The following is a 20,411-nucleotide window of genomic DNA, read 5'->3' as shown; positions in this document are numbered from 1 at the left end:
TACCTAGGAAACCTCCCACTGCCCTCAGAAATGAAAATTCCTCCAGGCAGCCTTCCTCACTGGTTCCATTCTTCCAGTTTAGTGAGTAGTATGGTTGCTATGGACTAGATCAGCCTTTGTTCAGAAGGAACAAGGCATGGCACAATTAGTGGTCTAGTATTCAGCACCGTTGGTTAAATAAGTGCATGCATGCACCAACACTGGGACTACTTTAATTTGGGGGGCAGGTTGCTGGCACTACTGCAGTCACCACCTACCCCAAGGGCAAGGGCAGTACCTGGATGGCTCCAGTCTGGGCGGCTTGGCTGCAGTAGTGCCCCTTTCAGTCTAAAAGCCAGAGGTTGGCTCCACCATGCCCTACCAAGGCCTGGGTCCAAGCATCCTCCCGTCCTTCCCCCAGGTCGTCTGAGGTCACCCAGTTAGGTGGTGGTGGCAGTGGAAAGGAAGCAGAGACAGCAGTGCCGTGAGGGTTCAAGTTTACTCTTTGGGGATAAGGAGGGGTGAGGAGGGGGTGTGGGTGGGACGGGGGCGCCCCTCAGTAGTCAGCTGTGTAATCGGTGCCATGTAGCCCCCGGCACAGCAGCGTGAATTCTTTCACCATCTCCTTCACCCGCCTCTTGTTTACTCGCTCGCTGCAGGAGAGAAGGGAGAGCAAGTCAGCACCATCTACCACGGCCTCCGCCTCCCCGCGACCCGAGCCCAGGCCCTGCCAGCTCTGCTCACCGAAGGATCTGTTGGCTGAAGGTGTCCTTTTGTTCGGGGCTGAGGCGGGTGGAGGGAAAGCCAGGTGCCTGAAGTGCCTCCTTGATCCACACGCTCAGGAGGCTGAAGCAGTGTTTGTTCAGAGCAAATAGGATGTCGGCAAAGCAGTCCATGAGGCTGCGGGAGGCCTGGCCCCCAATGGCCTGAGGGAGATGGGTTCTCAGCACACCAGGGCCTTGCCCTGTCTGCAGCAAGACAGCCTAGCCGCACCACCCACTCCCGGGCAGTTCCTCAGCCACAGTGCACGTGACAAGTGAGTGCTACTTGAGACGTGATAGCTGATCCTCACAGCAACCTAACAACTTCCAGCCATTTACTTGATGAAGAAACAGAGCTTGGGGAACCAAGGTGCAAGCTTCCCAGAAGGGCAGCTGCCTCAGCAGTAAGGGCCATCCCATCCCCAAACGCCCCTCCCCCACCCGCTCCGTCTCACCTCCAGCACTGCTATGAGCAGCATACGGCCATCCTCCTGTACCACCTTTCCCACAGGTTCTACTTCCCCACACCGAGGCAGCAGCTCTGTCTACAGAGGATGGAGAGGCCCGTCAGCCCCCACTCTCTCCCTGTCTCCCTGGAGTCAAGGCCTGCACACCACACCCTTACCCCACAGAATCCTGGGCAGGGTGGGCGGGGTATAGGATGGTGCGGGGTTTGGGGGTCAGCACGGGACTCACAAAGAAGCCACAGGAGGCCTTGACAGTAGGTGCTTCGGGGAACTTGAGGGCCAGCACAGCTGTGAGAGAGGCAGAGGCACATCAGATGGGGCTCAGGGATCCTCCTGAGGGGGCCCCAGGCCCACCTGTCCACTTGGCACCCCACTTACCACACTGGAACACAGCTTTGACATCCAGTCGTTCACATAGGAACAAATCTGGCTTCCGCTTCAGAGCCTGCAGGAGGTGGAGCTGGTAAGCCCAGCCCTAGTCGACTCTTAAGAATCATCCTCCCACTCACCTGCCACCCAGCCCCCAACATCACACCCCACAAGTGAAGGTTGCCAAAACCAGCCACCCAGCCATCTCTGGGGAATGAGACCACTCCAGAGTTCAGTATGTCAGGAGGGGAGCAGCCAAGGGATGCCATGTACATGTATGTGTACATGGATGCATATGTGCATGAGAGAGGCTGGGAGTCATAATGCCACAGCGTGGGCCCGTCACCCCCGAGCAAACACATCACCCCACCCCATCCCCGCCACCAGGGCCAGACCTCCTGCAGGCTCCAGGTTGCCAGCAGTGACTTCACTTTGATTCACAGAGGCAGTTGAGGCCCCCTTGATTTGTTAACAGGGCAGAGATGGCAGCTGGACAGGGAGCCCAGTTCACAGCCCCCCTCCTATGTCCTGCCTGCATTCCTCAGACACTCTCCAGCTTAGGAGGAGGAAAGGCAGGGCGGGAGCCTGGGAGCCACAGCCCCACCTCTCACCCAGGACAGCCTGTGTCCAGGCCCTTCTCATCCATACCCAACCCAGGAGCCAGAGCTGCCATGTCAGGGGAAGCAGACGGAGTACCGGGGCTGAGAGCTCACCCCAAGTGGTACCAAGGCACGAATGGCACATCCTCGGGTCATAGGAGATGCCCTGCACAGCTCCCATAGTCATCAAGCACTGCTGTCCCCCAGCAGCCCCCCAATGCATTCCACATCAACCCCCAGCCCTCCAGCCTTCATATACCTTCCACTCCCTCATTTTCACTCAAGCGCAAACAGCCCCACACGCCCTCACTTAAAACACCCTACTTACCCTCCATCACACCTCAGTCGCATCCCTTGTATACACCACTCTCCCCATTTGCGACACATGCTTGCTACACACTCACATCCCACCCCAGCCCTGTATCCCAAACCATGTCCACACACCCATGCCCGCAGTCTGCCCAGTTCTCTAGCACGTGCACTCTCCCCATGCACACCCGTGCTCAAATGTCCTCGCCCCAAAGATACACCCTCACACACATGTCCGCCTGCGCCCAGAGCACACTGTCCATTCCCACTCCGCTACACCCCCGCTACTAGGTTGTAAGTTCCAAGAGGGTAAGAACCGTGTCTGCTTTTGCTCACATTACATTCTCAGCACCTACCACATGACCAAGCACGTATAACACACTCACAAAATATTTGTGGAGTGATTAAACAAAGAAACACGTCACGGACCCCAACCCATAGGAGCCCCCAACTCACAGGAACTCCCCAACACACATACTAACCCCACATTCCCACAGCCCGACACATGTACCTTCCCAAACATACAACCCCTCATACAGACACACCACTACCATATATACCCCTACCCTCCGTAACACGCACTCCTACAGCCCAACACACACACCTCCAACAAACATCGACACTCAAACTCCATCCATGCCTAACACACCTCAGCACACAACACGCATCTGTGCACAGGCTCACTACAACTACACATTCATGCTGACACTCAGAACAATACACGTACTACTGACAGCAGCCACACGATTTCTGTTCCCTCCCCAAACCAGACTCAAAACACACAAGTCAGCTCCGAGACACTTAAACACACACCAGGCACATCTCGCAATGCAGCCAGCACCGCCCCGCCCACCCCCCAGCAGCAGCAGGACCTGTCTGGAGGCCCAGCGACAGCCCAGCTCTGGGCTCCACTGTAGCACATTCAGCTCGGCCCCTCCCTCGGAGCTCCTCCCAGCCTACCTCTCAAGAGTAGGCTGGGGGCACTGAGGCAGGCAGGTCCCCACAGAAGCACAGGGACAATGAACCCAGGCCCTTCAACTCCAGCCCTGCCCCTGAGCTCTTTGGTCACTTCGGGCCCACAGGAGCTGCTGGGCACGGTTACCACCCCCTCCCATGCCCACCCCTCAGGCCAGCCCAGCTCCCTCCCTTCGGGATCAGCCTCTCCCTGGTCTCTGTGGAGGACTGAGCTAGTTGAGGCAAAGGGGGCACTAAAGGAGGATGTTGGGTTGTCAACTTCCACGGAAACAGATGAAGAAACTCTATTCAACTGAACAGAAAAAAAAAATTTGTCAACAGAAAGCTAAAAATAGGCTTAAATTGAATTTCAACATAAGAGAAAGAGAAAGAGAGAGAACAGAACGTGAATGAATAAAACTAAAACACACCTGTGCCAGGAGTTGCATAAATGAATCAACAATATCAGGATGATCCCTGGGCCCTAAAATATAATAAAGATGGAACTTAAGAAAAAATTATACAAACAGCAACTCAACCTCATATAGTTATGTGGGACTGAGAGCCTGCAGGGAGACAGCGTGGGGGCACATGAGCAGCAGGAAGCAAGATAAAGAAACAAAACATACAAAAACCATGAACTGGGAGAAGCCCAACAGAAAGAGACGGCAAAGTGAAGGACGGTCTGCCCCAGCTCCCTCCCAAGGGGCCTTCCACCTACTCTTCACTCATCCTCAGGTCAGTCCCCAAAGGACCCTGCAGTGCTTCAGCAATGCTGGACACCACGATGTAGCTGGACAAACAGCCCCCACACTCGTTGTGGCCTCTGGCAGACTGCAGTGGCCCTACACTGCTTCCGATCACATACCCCTCCCCATCACTCATCATCAAGGGGAGGGCAGGGCTGGTGGGAGACTGGTCCTTGGTACTGCCACGGGAGGCCTGGCTGAAAGCCTTTCCCGGGCATCATGGTCTGAGCAGGTGTGCGCTCCCTTCCTTGCCCTTAAGGCTCTTGGTCTAGCCAAAGAAAGGAATCTACAGGGTTCTCTTAACCCAGAAGACTCCTTCTTGGGTTCGGCAGTGCCTGATATGCTGTGGGGTTGGCCAGTCAAGGCCCAGGGGAAGGAGCTGCATGATGAGGCAAAAATGAGAGCCCTGCCCACAACGCCCCTCCGCATGGACACAGACTCAGCAGAGAGCCAGGCTCAGGGCTGACGACCCCCTCCCACCATCTGGACGCACAAAGAAAGAGGGAAACCCGTCAGTGTGTCACCCCACGGTGCAGTGGGAGGGCAGAGCCCGAGGAAGGTAAGGCAAGACTGGGACAGCGAAGCAGGTGAGGGGGGCATCCTGTCCCGTAAGACAACCAACAAGCCCAACAAGTAGGATGTTGGACACTATCCTGCCTCCAGTTCTGATGACACCTTCGGCAAGGACGAGGCATGGCCTGGAGCTCCTGCTTGGCTGCTCCACTCTCAGGAGGAGACGCTGTGGAAACCCCTGCCTGAGATACCACTAAGCAGCTGTGTGATCTTGTGCAAGCCATCCACGTTCAGTTTCCTTGTCAAGTCAATAATCATCTCTTCCCTACTTCCTTCAGGCTGTGAGAAGCCTTTGATAAAGCCTGTCCCTTCCACAGCTGCCCCCTAAGTTACTCAAGTCCTGTAAAGTGAGGCCCAACATACCCAAGCCTGGGGTCCCTGTAGATGGCAGGTTTAAGGTTCAGCATCCGCCCAGCTAGAGGTGGGCTGGACAGAGAGGAAGAAAGGCTCCAAGAACAAGGAGACCTTGCCTCCTTTCTTCAACAGTGTCTGGCGTCTGCTCTCTGCTGGCCTTGTTCTGAGGGATGCAGAAGGAAGAGACCCAAGCCTGCCCTTGAGGGGCTTAGTCCAGGGAGGGAGACAGTCATGGAAGCTGCTTACTGAGTGTGATCAACGCTGTATCAGCGGTGCGTGCCCATGCAGTTCTGGCACAAGGTCAGAAGCACCCAGCTCTGCCTTAGAGAAGCTTCCGAGGACTGATGCAGGGGTAAGGCATGGAGGAGAGACAGCTCACCCAGTGAAGGGCACAGGGCAATCTAGGCAGAGGAGCAGGGCACAGAGATCAAAGGGGACATGATGGGGGAAGTGTCAGGGTGGCTGAACTGCTGCAGCCATTCAGGAATGACCGTTGAGAGAATGCAGGTCTATGTCACATGGTGGTGGGCAGTGGGACCAGGACCTGAGGGTGATGGGGAGCAACGGAAGGGCTTTAAGCCAGGGAGGGAAAAGTGCTCAGATTTGTGTCTTATAGAAAATATTACAGCTGCTGGGTGCAGAACGGGTTGGAGAAGGGCAGATGCCAGGGAAACCAGTCAGAAGATTGCTGAGGCGATCCAGATGGAGCAGTGGCCATGGAGGGTGGGGAGAGGTGAGGCTGAGGAGGACCACATCCGTTTCTGGCTCAGATTTCTCCCCACTCTGGAAACAACCCATGGTCCACCAGAGCAGAGGTCAGCATCAGGGGACCAAATACTGAGGACAGAAGCAGAGAGCACTCTGGCTCCAGCTAAGACTCCTGGTGAGCCTCAAGCCTGTGAGCGTGACTCTAGGCAAAACTCAGGATGCTGACGGAACAACGCTGTTTCTTCTCCAAGTGAGAAGCTGGGTTAGGCAGCAGGGAAAGCCTGGAGCCCCCCACTCCCAACTTCTCTCAGGCAGAGGGCCGTAGTGGCTGGGGGGCTGGGATCACAGCCAAAGGCTTCTGGCCTAGAAAGGAATGAGTCTCAAAGCAGGGAAAGGAACCAGCACTCTGTGAGTACATCATGTGCAAATCCCCCAAGCCAGGGGTCTGAAAGATGCTACTTTAATACCTATTAACAATTCTAGCAAGTATCTGACATCCCCATTTCACAGATATGGAAACAAAGGCTCTGAAAAGGTATGTGACTTGCCCAAGGTCACACAACTAGTTGGTGGTGATGAGCTTCTAGGTCTAGCTGACTTCGAAGCACATGTTCTTGCCACCTTTCATTCTATCCCAAAGGAAATGGAGCCAACCTGGTACTCCAAGTCCCTCAGAGCTTCCAGCCCCACCTTCCCCCACATCCAGCCTGGCCCTGAGCCCAGGAGAAGACATCATTCACTCTCTTGTCCACTTCCACCTAAGGTGTCAACTATCTGTAAGGTGACAACTGTGCTGTGCTTGATCCCGTTACTTTCCCATCAAAACCCATGTGCAACTCAGGGCAGAGAGGAGAACAGAGTGGGCAGCTGTGGCTCCCCAGTCAGGGAAGCAGAGGCAGTGGCAGTGGCGGCAGCAGCAGAGACCCTGGTTGGGACCTACCTTGCTGGAAGAGGGTGAGTGTGACGGAGGTGACGAGCAGGAAGAGGGCCTCGATGGGGGGAAAGTGGGCAGGCTCATGAGCAAAGATGTGGACCAGCTGCAACGAAGTAGGGAACGCTGGTCAGCGGGAGCCCTGGCCCACCAGGACAGGCCGGCGTCCCTGGAATGCAGGCGAGGACTCCTGCCAGAGCAACCATTCACCCTACTCCACCCACCCGCCCAATCCCTGGGCCGGACCTCTGCCTCGGATGAAGGCCCACCTGTCGAGTGAGGTCGAGAGCGGAGGCCTGGGGGATGGTGCTGTACATCCGCCCCAGCATCTCACACAGCTGTGGCACCATGGGGGCAAAGTCATCCAGCAGTGTCTTAACGGACTTCTCAAAGATAGCGCACACTGCCTGGGAAGAAAGCAAAGGAGCCTGGTCAGCAGGTTGCCACTGGCTGCAACAGAACGGAGGCCCTGCACAGAGGCCTAAAAAGGGGCCTTTACCCACCAGCCCTGCCTGGCTCTGTGAACCCTGGAAGGCAGACTAGTCTGACCCTCACCCTGGAAGGCAAGAGGCTGAAAGGCCCTTCTTAGCGGGGCTGAGGATGGAACTCTGTAACTTAACTCCAGCTCCTTACATCTCCACCACGGCTCAGGGAGGAACAGTAGTGAGAAACGCCTGCACTGAATGGAACCAAGGCAGGCGTCTGGACGCTAAAATGGATCCCTGACTGTCACTCAGCCCCAGCATCACAGCCTTGGGTGGAGCACTTCTTGGGACACCAGGAAGTTTCTTCCCCAGAGATTCTGAGCGTCGGTGGGGTAGGATTCGTCTCCTTCACTTCCTCCAGATCACGGCAGCCTGAGGTGGTGGAAGCTCTGTCTCTGAGCAGAGTCACCATGGGGGCTGATGGCAAGGGTCAGTGCTCACCTCTACCACCTGGGCATCACTCAGCCATTTGCTCAGCACCTTCTGGATGAGCTGGAAGACCTGCTGCAGAACCACCACCACCTGAAGACACAGGAAGCAGTGAGGCCCCCACCGCTCTCGCCCACCCCGGCGGCTGCTGGGCAGCTGGAGGTAGGCCAGGCGCTTCAGACCTGTTACCCCAGACTCCACACTGAAGACTTACACAGGACCCCGGGGAAGGAGTGCTTTGCTGAATCCCCATGAATCAAAGATACCCTGAATTCTAGGGATCATCTTAGAGGAAGCCTCAGACTGCAAGCTTCAGAAGACTGTTAAAACTTTGTAATCTTTTTAAAAAGTCACTCCCTCTCTGCTTCCGCTCGGTAAAAGCATTTTAGTGCCAAAGCCTATGGACCAGCCCCTGAAGAAGCAGAGATACTGTCTCACCCAGATAGGCTTAGGGGAGAGAGCCCCAAGGGATGCGTAGATATGGGCAGCTTATGGTGGAGCAGAGCAGCCTGAGGTCCTGGGAGGTGAGGGAAGGAGGGAAGATGACTACCATAGAAGGAGGGGTTCTTTGGGAGGACAGTGGCTTTGGTTTGGTCTGGAGCCAAAAGGGTGACCGATACTGGGGTGGGGAGTTGAGCAGAGGGACCAGGCTACTGTGGCTACCTTTTCTCCAGGAGAAAACACTGGAGGGGTACTTGGAACAATGACTAAAGCAGTCCCTCGCATCTGTACAGTTTTATAGTATGCAAAGTACTTTTAATCAAGACTATACCTGCTGTTCAGCACAGTTCTATAAGATGAGCATCAGATATCCTGATGTTCATAGTTTTGAATGGGCAGCTGAGGATTGTCCCAGACTAAATAGCTCATAAGTAGTCACCCCAATGTCCCGTGCAAAGCTTACCACAGCACTTATCACAGTGCTCTGTGACAATGTTTATATGTATTTCCTCTAGACCAAAAGCCACTCAAAGGCAAGAACTATTACATGTGGAGTATGTAAGCATCCTTAGTGCCTGTAGAGGACGGTGAGTGCTGAAGCAGAAGGCCCCACAGAGGTGGGGGTTAAACAGGGTACCATAATTACATCACTTAGGATGTATAATGTCAGTGTCCCCCATGGGGAGAAAGAAACACTGTACCACCACCCTAGTTAGGCCAGGAACAAAGACAGCATCACCCACAGGACTGAGTGAGACGATGACATCACTCCCTGCAGAGCAGGGGGCAGCGGGAGGGTCACGCACAGGGTCAAAGGACCAAACGCACCATGCCCCATGGGGCCAGGGAAACAATGACAATATTACCCATAGAGTTCAGGGGTGACTATGAGATTCCCACAGGGTTGGGGGATGGGGGCGGTGGCAATGACAACATCACCCACGGGGTTGGGTCCCTGTGGCACTGGCAGCTTCCGGAGCTCAGGGCCTTCATGATCATCCTCATGATGACTGACGTCCAGTGTGGTGAAGAGGTTGGAGAGAAGCCCCAAGATGTGGACAATGGCCAGCTTGTTGGAAGGATTAGGCTACGGGGAGAAGGGAACCAAGCTCTGGATCTCCCAGCCCTGACTGCCAGCTCCAGCCCACCCCTCAGCAGCTAAGCCACAGCCCACACAAACGGCAGCCCCAGAGTCCCACCGCTGCTAGTGGCCACGAACAACATACACGCACGCACGCATGCGCAACAGTTCACTCACTATCTCTTCCGCCAGCTTCTCCAGCTGCTGGATATACGGTGAGATGAGCGAGTGCAGGTTTTTAAGGATCTCCTCCACTTGCAAGGCTGACAGCAGGAAGCCCAGTGCCTGCATCAGCCACATGCATTGGCTCGTCTGCGGGGCAGAACACAGAGGGTCAGTCCCAGACACACCTGGTTGTGGGTGGGAAGAATGAACCTCTTGGGCAAAGTTCCAAGAACAGAGAATAAGGCACAAAGGCAGAAGATGGGATTTCTTCGGATCCCCCCAATACCTCAAAGAGCCGAGTCCCCTAAAAACTTATGAACTCACCTTATGGATCTGTTTCATCAGCACATCCTAGGGATAAAGAGAAGGAATATGCTGTCAGTGCAGGGCAGACTGTGCCCTGAGGCCCGGCTGCACCCAGGGCCCTGGGATACCTGGGAGACAGCCACGATGTTGGCGGCGTAGGGCGGCAGGTCATACTTGCACTCTCGGCAGATCTTCTTGAGGGTGGACACAGAAGAGATAGAGAGCTCAGGATTGCCTAAGGCATGCAGCACAAGGGGTAGAACGCTGTTGATCATGACGGGGTGGTCAGCCAGCCACTCAGACAGAGCTCCTGGGGGAAGAAGGGAAGACATCTGAAGCAGGCCAGGCTGGCTGTGTGCCAGGTCCCTGCAAGGCAGGCAGGTCTCCTGGCAGGGTGGAGCTGGAGCCCCTGAACAGAGAGCACGCTGTGTGTTCAGAGCATGGGGTGGGCAAATATGAATGTATGCGCTCAAACATGACCTTACAGCTGATAAGTGGGAAGGAGTTACTCAGTAGAGGCCCAGCGCCACCGTTTTAGTGGCAATGAACTAGCCTCACTGAACCGCAGCTCAGCGCACTGTAGCAAGGACCCCTAGACAGGCCAGGACAGTCAACTGGTTGCAGTTTCTGATTGTGTGTGTGCGCACTTATGTCTCCCACTTTGGATAGGACCCAGCAGGTCGGCTTGGGGATGCGCTCACGGGTGTGGGCCAGGTCTCACCAATGGTGAACATGACGGTGTCCGCCAGCTGCACATTGCTGATGCTGATCCGTGGGATGAGGCCAATGAGCCCGGGCACCACATCGGAGTAGTTGACATCGATGGTCTCTGCGATGGATTGGAAGCCATACAGCAGGGCCTCTGTGTGCTGGGGAAAGAGGATGCCACTGGCTTGGCTGAGGAGGAGGATGTGACAGATCTGGAAGGGCTGAGGGAATCAGGCTGGGGAGGTACCTGCCAGGAGTAGGGCTCCTCTGAGCTGGTGAGCAAACGGCCCAGCTTGTCATAGAGATTGCTGAGGAGCTCGGCCCCCAGCATCTCATAGACATACATGAGCGTGTCTGAGATGTCCACCCTAAGAAGCAGATGAAGGCCTTATACACTACCTAGATGCCTCCCCCAAGCACAGAAGCCACCCCAGTTCCCTCACAGCCCAACCAAAGTGCCTAGAGAACAGAGAAGGGAGGCCCAGGATTCAGGGAAGCTGGCCTTGGACCTCTTCCCCTCATTGCCTTCATTATCTCAGGACTCCCTTTAGAGCTAGGATTGGCCTGCTACCGTCACCTGTAAATTCGGAACTGCTCCTTCTCATCTGAGGACCAGAATCCATATTCTTCATCAGAAGGGAACTGGGCCTTGTGCAGAAGCACATCCACCAGCTGGAAGTAGACCGGCCGGTACACCTGCTGGTACACAGCCTGTTTCTCTGCCTCAAAGGACAGAATGTCATCCTGAGAGAACCAGGGAGGAGAGTTAGCCACAGAGGCCATGATCCCCCTTCTTCCATCATGGCCCAGGCCCTCTGAAGGTCACGTGACACACCTGCAGTGTGTACCAGAAGGTGAGCGTCAGGGAGCTGGTGGTCTCGTTGACAGGGAAGTGGCCAGGGATGCCCGTACAGAACATGATCATGTTGACGAGGGCCAGGAAGCTCTGCCAGTGCTCCACTTGGTCCAGCAAGGCCCTGGGAGGGAGAAGACATGGGGAGGTCCTTCTACCTCCCTTACTTCTTCGAGGGTCCTGCTATCCAACCGGCAGCTGCCCTTCTCCTCACCGGGAGTGGTTCTCGCCCAGAGCCACAGCGATGCGACAGATGCCGTGGGAGGTCTCCATGTCCCCATTCTGCACTGCCTGTCGCAGTTGATCCTGCAGTCCCAGCACCAGTGGGATGAGTTTTAGGAGTGTGTTCACGTACCTGGAGGCAGAGGGTGAGGAAACGCATCAGAACTGTCTGCCCATCCCCCATCACCTTTGGGAGAAAGGCACAATCTCTCTGTTGTCCATCAAAGCTCCCCTTTCCACATCGAACCCAAAGCAAGAAAGAGGTCAGGGGCTAGGCCTATGTGGCAGGTTTGACGTTGCCCAATTTGGGAATAACTTTAGGTGAGACCTCCAGGAGAACTCTGGAAAGGACATACAAAAAGGTAAGTGTGGCTGGACCTGTGTCCTCCAACTGGACTTAGAGTTGATGCTTGAATGGCTTAAGACTTTTCGGGAGGTTAGGATGAGGTAAATGTGTTTTGCATGTGGGGAGGACAAATAAATTTTGGGGGGCCAGAGAATAAGATAGCTATTGATTGAATTATGTTTTCCCAAAAAAGATGTGTTGAAGCCCTAACCTTAGTAGCTCAGAATGTGACCTGACCTGGAAACAGGGTCACTGCAGATGAGATCAGAGAGTAGGGGGTGGCCCTAATACAATATAACTGATGTTCTTAAAAGAAGACATTCATGTAAAGACAGAGACCTCCAGGGAGGATGACATGTGACAACAAAGGGAGAGGCTGGAATTATGCAGCAAGCCGAGAGAACACCAAATATTGCCAGCAAAGCACCAGAAGCTGGGAGGCAGCAAGGAGGGGTGCTCCTACAGGTTTCAGAGGGAGCTGAGACCTTGATTTCAGACCTCCAGGCTCCACAACTGTGGGACAATAAATCTCTGTCACGTGTGCCAGGGTGTGGTACCTTACCATGGCAGCTGTAGGAAACTAATACCATCAGTATCAGGGGAGACTGAACGAGGACAGGAGACAGAAGACACACGCTAAAGAGTCTTGTTAAAGACGTCAGGAGACAGCAACAGCTCCCGAGAGCATCAACCCCCACTCTCCACTCCACCCCCCACCACCAAATCCTAACTCCTAAGGAGTCTGGTGGTAGTAAGGGAGGGAATGAACTCAGAGGGAACTCAGAGACAAAACAGGGATAGGAGGATGGCTAAGAGTCAAGAACAACTCTCCCTGGTGGAAATACTTACTGAGACCTGGAGGAGAGGATGGATGGGGGCAGTAATAAATTTAACGGCAGGCCAGAAGGTGTTAAGTTCAACGTTAGGCATATTGAATCAGAGGTACCCAGGGAAATAGGCAGGTAGAAGTGTCCAGAAAGAACTGGATATAAAAACCTGAAGCCCAATGGAGAGGTTAGAGCAAGAGACATAGCTTTTGGAATCATCAGCAAACAGCTATGGGAATAGCTGGAAAGTGCCCAAGAATTAAGTGTCGAATGGGAGGAGGGCATGGCAACCCACTCCAGTATTCTTGCCTGGAAAATCCCATGGACAGAGGAGCCTGGTGGGCTATGGTCCGTAGGGTCGCAAAGAGTCAGACACGACTGAAGCGACTTAGCATGCGTGCATGCATAAGTGCTGAATGAGAAAAGAGGGTCTGAGCCAGAGCACTGAGGCACAGTGATCCCTAAGGAAGGAGCAGAGGAAGCAGAGTATACGAAGGAGACTGAGAGAAGGCTAGCTCCATCCCCAGCTGCCTGCTCTGTGGAGACAAGACTAAGCAGAGGAAGTGATACTCTCAGGGGGGATCCCTCTACTGCCAATCATAGTGTCACCATAGCAATCTATGGAGGGGAGGCGGCCTTGAAGATCCAGAAGGCGTTCTATCTGGACTTGCCCCAAACAGCTTGCTAGGAGGTAGCCCTGGCAAGGTAACCTTAGGCAAAGAATGAGAAGGACAAGAGGCAACCAGTCCAGGATGCTAGCCTCCACATCCCAGTTCTGGTGGGACAAGACGTTCATCCCAGATTACCCGCAGCCCAGAGATAGCTCCAGAGGGGGTGGCCTGGAGACAGCAGGGATGGCTTGTCTCTTGGCCCTGACACGGGCTGCACCACAAGACAATGGGCACCTTCAGGCCAGACTCTGGCACAATGAGTAGGGGCAGGGCCAAGGCCATGGCCAGTAGCTGAGATGGCAGCAGGAGGTAGTGCCCTACCCCCACAGCATCCTCACTGAATTCCAAGGCTCCCTCACATCTTCAAAATTCATGTACACAGTAGGTAATCAAAGTTCTTAATTTGTCTCATCTCTGTCTCGTAACAGGATAAATCAAGGACAATATAGCCCAGTAGAGTTCAGAGCATTATTCAAGGTCACAGAGCAAATAGTGACAGATTCTAGGTTAAGACAGCCCCATGCACTGCTATAGATTTGCTTCTGTTTCAGGGCCCAACCTGAATTTCCTCAAAGGATCTATGCAGATCTCAGCATATATCTCAAATTCTAACTGATGGGAGCTCCCATGAGCCTGTCTAATTCATCTTTTTTCCCTTCTCCAGCCCCCCAGCAAAAAGCTTTCCCAGGATTAAAAACAAATCTTAGGAAAAAATTTTTTTCAAAGGAGAGAGAGCCAGGCAAACAGCAGCAGCTGTGGATAGGGTGGGAAAATGGTGACTTGAGTGCAAGCTCAGCCAAGGAGAGAGCCAACGTCAGGACACCTGGGCAGTGGCTGGATGACCCAAAGTTCAAAGCCACTGAAGGTGACTTTCTCAAGCCAAAGTTAGGAAATGGACTAGACAGAGCAAGGCCCAAACACTGACTCCAGGCTGGATGCAGTCCACCCATAGAGGAAACTCTTGCATTGATTTCCTACCACCCGGACACGTGTGCCTGAGACCTGTGAGCAAACAGAATGCACCTGAGACCTCAAGCCTTCTAGGTCTGGGGGAGGGAAATGAGAGGATGTCTTTAAAACACCACAACTGAACCTGGGTTCAAAAGGCTTGGCTCCTGTTGGTCAGCTTGAGCTGCTGGGGCAGAGCTGCTGGGACTCCTTGGCTGCCACTCACACTGAGCTCAGCCCAGACCTGCAATTAGAGCTCTGGGAGCAGAGCTGAGAAAATGGGGAGAGTTGCTAAGCAACCGAGGGGGCTGCAGCCAATGGGCGTTCAGGAGGCTATAGGTTCCCTCACTGGCTCCTTGCTTGCTCATTCGTTCAGAGGAGCAGAGGCATCAATTACCTGCCAAAGCCCTCGAGACTGGCTAGGCGGGTAAACCTGGGTGTATCCAAGGACACCTCACATCACCCACACACTGGCTCTGCCAATTCCCCTTAGCCACCAATTGTCTGAGCCTAGCCAGCCAAGAAAGGCCTTGACCTAGGACTTGGTACCCACCTTAAGCTGGAAAAGCTGAGAAGCCATGGGAAAGGGCTCATACTAAGTGCCAAAGCAATCATGATACCGAATACTGCTGCTACTGCTGCTAAGTCACTTCAGTCATGTCCGACTCTGTGTGACCCCATAGACGGAAGCCCACCAGGCTCCCCCATCCCTGGGATTCTCCAGGCAAGAACACTGGAGTGGATTGCCATTTCCTTCTCCAATGTGTGAAAGTGAAAAGTGAAAGTGAAGTCGCTGAGTAACCGCCATTAATACGATGTCAAGGAATCATGCTAAAGCTCTCAGAAACATTCTCTTATTGAATCCTCATACCAAAATATTCCCAGAATACCAGGGTCAGGCCCTGGGAACATTATTCTACTTAAACTCTGTATAATGATCCATTTTACTGATAACAGAAACTGAGGCTTAAAAGTGGTTTATCCAAGGTCTCAGATCTAGGACGTGAATCATTTGGGATTCAAACTCAAACATGACTAATGCCAAAGCTAGAGCCATCAACCACGTCCCCGGGCCATCCCTTTCAATGGTATTTCCCCCTCTGGCTCTGTTGAGCATTCTCAAAGCCTTTTCTCTGAAATGTGAAGTATCAGGCTTCCAGCCTTGCCCCGGCCAATCCAACTTATACCAAAAATCTCATCACGCCATTTTGTCTTATTACATCCTCTTTAGCACAAAGACCAAAATCTTAAGCTTGGTCAACAAGGCCTTGATGATCTGGGTCTAGATCTCCTACCACTGGCCCTTATACTTTGCTATTTAATCACACCCACTCACCAGGCTCCCTTACACCCTTTCCTTGCTTGGGCTCTTCTGTTGGTCTGAAACGTCCTCCCCATATCCATCACCTCCAGCTGTCTAACTCTTACACAGCCTTCAAATCACAGCTCAGTTGGCACCTCCTCTGGGAAGCCCTTCATACCCTCACAATGGGTTAAATGCCTCCTCTCGGTTCTGACAGCAACCTGCTCCCTCCATTAGAGCACTCATCATGTAGGGTGTACTTTCCCATCCACGTGTCTCCTGGATTCCGAGCTCTTGACTTGCAGAAATCGACCTATCCATCTTTAGGCTCCCTGGGGTCAGCCTAGACCCCCACACATAAACAGACGCTCAAGCAACATTTCCTGAGGAAATATCTCATTACACTCACCTTGTTTTGGATGCTTGAGTGTATGCTGGTGCTGCCCACTACATGCCTTTGCCCCTGCTGTATCTCCCGAAGCCTGGAACACTCCCTCTCCTTCCACCCTCTCCCACCCGTGACCCTCACCAAGTAGGCAGCTCCTACTTTCCCTCTGTTTAAAAAATAATGAAAGCTACCAAGTGCTGCCAGGCACAAAGTGACAAAATAAGATGACAGAGAGCCTGTCCTCACATTGCTGAGAGACTAATGGGGAGACGTACATTAATTTATAATGAAACTGCGTTACAGGCTAAGAAGGAAAAACACTGGGAGTGCTGAGATAAAATAATAGAGAAGACCAAACTAAGTCTTAAAAATCATGAGGCCTTTCCCAAGGAAGTGAAGTTTCAGATCAGGCAACGATGATATGACAAGCACATGTGATGGTTTGGAGGCTGGAAGGAGCCTGGGACACTCAAGAAACTGAAAAGTTTCTGTGAGAGTGAAGAAAGGAAGCAGCATGGCTCGAGATGAGGCTGGGGATGCCATGCTGGGCTTTGCTCTCGTGAATCACACTGAGAATTCTGAGCTTTATCCTAAGGGCAGTGTGGAGCCACTGGAGATTTCTGAGCAGAAAGGAAAGATTAGACCCTCATTTTTAAAAAGATTTCTCTGGGTGCTGGGTAGGCAAGGAAAGGTACAAGTATGAAAACCAGGGGACTGGTGAGGAAGCCCCTCAGTAATCTGGGGAGAGAGATGATGGCACCTTACACAAGGGTGGGGGCAGGGGAAATGGAAAAGATATGCAGCATAGTCAGGAGCAGAGCAGCCAGGACTTGGTGACTGACTGACAGAACGAGAAGGGAGTCAAATATTTTCATTGAATAATTCGTTGGATGGTTTGTTGTCTAACGTCTTGTCTCCCTCTCTGAACCACAAGGACAAGGACCATGTCTTGCTTGGGTCCTTGCTGTATATTCAGCATAGGGCCAGGCATGTAGTAGGTACTCAATTAGTGTTTACTGAACAGATGGATGGATGGATGTGTGGCTGGCCAAGCAGGCTGTCCATCTCCGGGAAGGTTGGGACTGGCTCACCTCTGGGCATCAGGCTGTGAGATGGCATTGACAATGGCCTCCACACTGCTGTCAAAGAGCTCTGAGTCCTGCAGAGCAGCGAAGGCAGCCTGAATGAGTGCCTCGCAGTCTTGCAGTGGTACCTCCAGCTGCACCCAGCTGGAAAAGCACTTGAGCACCTTCTGACGCACACAGCTGGGTGAGCTGGGCTGCTGCAGCAGCTGCTCCAGCAGCGGGAAGACAGCCCCACACTCCACTGCCAGGCTGGTCCGCACCAGGCTTTTGCGATACTGGGGTAGGCGGCTGGTCTGGAACTCCTCGGGCAGCACTGTCAGCAGCTCCAGCAGGGCCAGGCAGCGGCCCTGGCTATCCACCGGTGAGTCCTCGGCCTGGAACAGCCGCACCATATCCGCCACAGCACATGGCCAAGCGTCGGGCATCATGCTGAGAGCCAGCGAGGCCAGCGCCACGCACAGCCGAGTCAGCACAATCTTGGAGCCACTGGCAAAGCGGGTGATCTGGGTGAAGAGCTGTGCCTTTAGGCTTTCATACTGGTCAGTAGGGATGTCACTCCAGTAGCGAGAGATCTTGATGTGTAGGGCGCTGGCCCCAAAGTACTGGATCTCAGGCACCTTGTCCGGCTGCAGGAGCTGCCAGCTGAAGTGCCAGGCCTGTGGGGACACCTGGGCCTGCATCAGCCACTTTTGAGCCAGGTTCTTGTTCTCAATGTTGGGGTCATAGTAGAGCTGGTGCAGCGCCTGCAGGACAGCACAAGACTGAGCAGGTGCTGGCCACTCTGGATCCTGCCAGAGCCCAGAACATAGGCCATGACTTGGTCCTGCAAAACTGTCCTCTCTTTCTGACCAAGGGGCTGAGCAGGAAGGGAGAGCTCAGGCTCAACAGTGCTTCATGGACCTGGGGTCCAGCCGGTATCTTGAGAGCCTGAACTTGCCCACACTCCACCATAGCCTCTTCTCTTTATAGCAAAACCTTAGGGGTTGGGAGCATGAACTTCTGCAGGAAAGCAGCAAAAGAGGTGGCCAAGTTCCCCAAAGAAAAACCACCTGAGGTAAAGGGCAAGGCTCAGGTGGGAAGGAGTGACTCCATAAGGAAGAAGCTAAGCCTGAGAAGAGCATGGAACAGCCTGAACCACCCCCCGCCTCCAACCCTCCCAGGCACAGCTGCTCTCATCTACTCCAACAGCTCCATTTAGCTCCCCCAGGATCATCCCTAGGTCACTCCAGATGCTGGCACCAAAGCCACTGTGAAATCGGAGCAGGACTAAGACTTTGCCAGGCAGCCCTAGGGCAGAGACAAACTGGAAGGGAGGGTGAGAACACTCCTCAGAGAGCATACAAGAGGGTCCAAAAAGCTGGTCCAGAGAAGTCTTGGCCTGCAGTCCTGGCAAATGCCTAGCCTGGAGCTCGCAACTAGCTAAATCCCCAGGGTCTCCATTCCATTAGGACTTCACACAGTAGGAAAATAGTGGTTTATTTCCCTGGAGGCACATAGAACAGCGCGCCACCATGCCAACACTGCCCAGCCCCAAGGGGTGGACGAGTGAGGCCAGGACTCTCACCCCCTAAGCAGGCTCCATCCAAGTAGGCTGAGCCCTATCTGTACCCCTGACAGCCAGTTATGGCCACTATTCCTTGTCTGGACCCTTGGGATGCTGAGGCAGGCAGAGAACAGAAGCAGAAAGATGCATCCTTACCACTGGATATGGTAAACAGGGCTCAAGAATAACAAATGAGTATCTGCAACCATTCCCTGTTTTCCACCACAGGAGCCCCGTCTCCCCCATCCATCCCAGGGTGGAAAGCATTTCTACATTCCCAGCCTCTAGGGGTAGAACCCAGCAAAGAAATAGAGAAGCAGTTTGAAAAAGACAGACTGAGCAGTGGGGGAGCCTGAGAGTGCCATGGCAGGAAGCCATGTGGGCAGGTGAGTAGGGAAGGACCCTGAAGCTGCCAGCAGGACCAGGCCCCTTGGATCCAGCACAAAACCAAGGGGCCAGCCCTACTTCCGCCTGCCCGGGAGTGGTCTGGCCTCCATCCAATAACCGAAGGACCCTTCTCCAAGGAAGAGAGAAAACACAACCCAGATTGTTTTAGTTTCAGATTATTTTCTGAGCCCTTGCTCAACAAAACAGGGCCAGAATGGCTTAGCATCACTCTGGGGACTGAGCTGCAAGTCTCCCTCATTCCTGGTTGCTTACTGCACTGCTCATGCATTTCCCATGGAGCTGGAGAGTAGCCAGTCTGGCTGGAGGGTCTAAACCATCAGCACCCTGGAGGGACCATCCCAAGACCCTAGTGTGTCCACAGAGGAAAGACCCGTCTATGGAAAGCCAAAAATAGCCTAAGACACCATTGCATTGCTGTCGGCTGGCCTAGAGAGACAGCAAATGCCAGGTGCTCTGGAGGCACCATCCCAACGGGCACCCAGCCCAGGCCTGGGCCCTGGCATTAGTGTCAGTCCCCAGAACTTCTGCTCTGTCACTGGAGTGCCCCTCCCCAGGGCCCTCATACCTTCTCCACGTTCTCCACCGTGAAGTCCAAGGCTGGTGCTGCTCCAGCCCCTGCAGCCCCCGGCTGCTCCTCCCGCCGCTCCATCTTTGCTCCCTCCCCAGCAGGGAGGTGGACCGTGACCTGTCTCCTGCCCCAGCCTCTTGGCTGCTGGCCCCCTGCTAGACTCCGGCTTGGGTGCCCAGGAAGTGGTGGGGTGACAGGGGTCCCAGGGCGAGCATGGCTGCCGAGGCCGCCCCACCTCGGTTGAGGGTGGGGGGCTAGCCAGAGGCCAAAAGGGGTGCTATTAGGAGGAGACCCACTTAGGGGAAATCCTAGGAGAAAGCCGTCAGTGAGGAGTTTGCAGGCGGGGGTCCTGATGATAGATCAGGGTTCTGTCCCCAGAATCTATGAAGAGGGAGTCATAGGGAAGCGAGGCCTGGGGAAAACCAAGGGGTCACAGGGTCGATGGCCTGTACCACAACACCCTAGTGAGATCTCGGGTTCTAGGAGGAGGTCACGGGGGTGGGAGGTTACGGGGGAGAGAGCCCCTCGCGGGTTACGGAAGCGTCCAACGAAGCGCAGGGGTACAGCTTCGCAAGTCTCGGGCGAAGAGTTCGTGGAGTTAAGCGGCTGTGGCAGGTCCCCTCGGCTCGGCCAGGCCCGCGCTCTTCTCGCCCTCCGTCTCCGGCCCTGCTACCGCCGCTGCCTCCGCCCCAGTGACTGACAGGCGAGCCGGCCCGGCCGGGACGGGGCGGGGACCTCAGCGAGGCACGGGCTGCCCCGAGCGCCTGTCCGCGGCACCGCCGACTCAGAAGCCGTCCCCACCGGACCCGCGCCTGCCCTGGCCCTACCCGGCCGGCACAGCCCGGCGGAACTGCGCGGAAATTCATTCCGGGTCCCCTCTC

At 54.4% G+C, this 20,411-nt stretch overlaps 1 protein-coding gene across 1 annotated transcript; it reads right to left on the bottom strand.

Annotated features, from left to right (window-relative positions):
• Positions 1–459: 459 nt before the first annotated feature.
• IPO13 (importin 13) lies at positions 460–20,331 on the bottom strand. The gene is made up of 20 exons (XM_055402085.2): positions 19,528–20,331; positions 17,018–17,754; positions 11,436–11,576; positions 11,204–11,345; positions 10,946–11,112; positions 10,616–10,736; positions 10,382–10,529; positions 9,789–9,970; positions 9,679–9,705; positions 9,367–9,501; positions 9,052–9,195; positions 7,680–7,760; positions 7,023–7,160; positions 6,763–6,859; positions 3,870–3,922; positions 1,586–1,652; positions 1,437–1,495; positions 1,196–1,285; positions 724–905; positions 460–632 (listed from the first exon to the last, which is right to left on the bottom strand). The coding sequence occupies exons 1-20, from the start codon at positions 19,609–19,611 to the stop codon at positions 536–538; spliced, it is 2,892 nt and encodes a 963-aa protein (XP_055258060.1). The 5' UTR covers positions 19,612–20,331; the 3' UTR covers positions 460–535.
• Positions 20,332–20,411: the final 80 nt, after the last annotated feature.

The sequence above is a fragment of the Moschus berezovskii genome, chromosome 4, assembly GCF_049115385.1.
Source record: "Moschus berezovskii isolate FMDL1 chromosome 4, NW_MosBer_1.0, whole genome shotgun sequence".
NCBI lineage: Eukaryota > Metazoa > Chordata > Mammalia > Artiodactyla > Moschidae > Moschus > Moschus berezovskii.
Note: the sequence above shows the minus strand (reverse complement) of the source record. Positions and strands in the feature narration are given on the sequence as shown.

Excerpts from the sequence above, each read along its gene's own strand:
- IPO13 (XM_055402085.2), bottom strand. The coding sequence starts at position 19,611 with ATGGAGCGGCGGGAGGAGCAGCCGGGGGCTGCAGGGGCTGGAGCAGCA. Across the intron at positions 10,530-10,615 it reads AGGAGCCCTACTCCTGGCAG|CACACAGAGGCCCTGCTGTA; the intron begins GTACCTCCCCAG and ends CTCTTTCCCCAG. Across the intron at positions 1,653-3,869 it reads TTATGCAACTCCTGGCACAG|GCTCTGAAGCGGAAGCCAGA; the intron begins GTGTGTTTTAGT and ends CACCTCCTGCAG.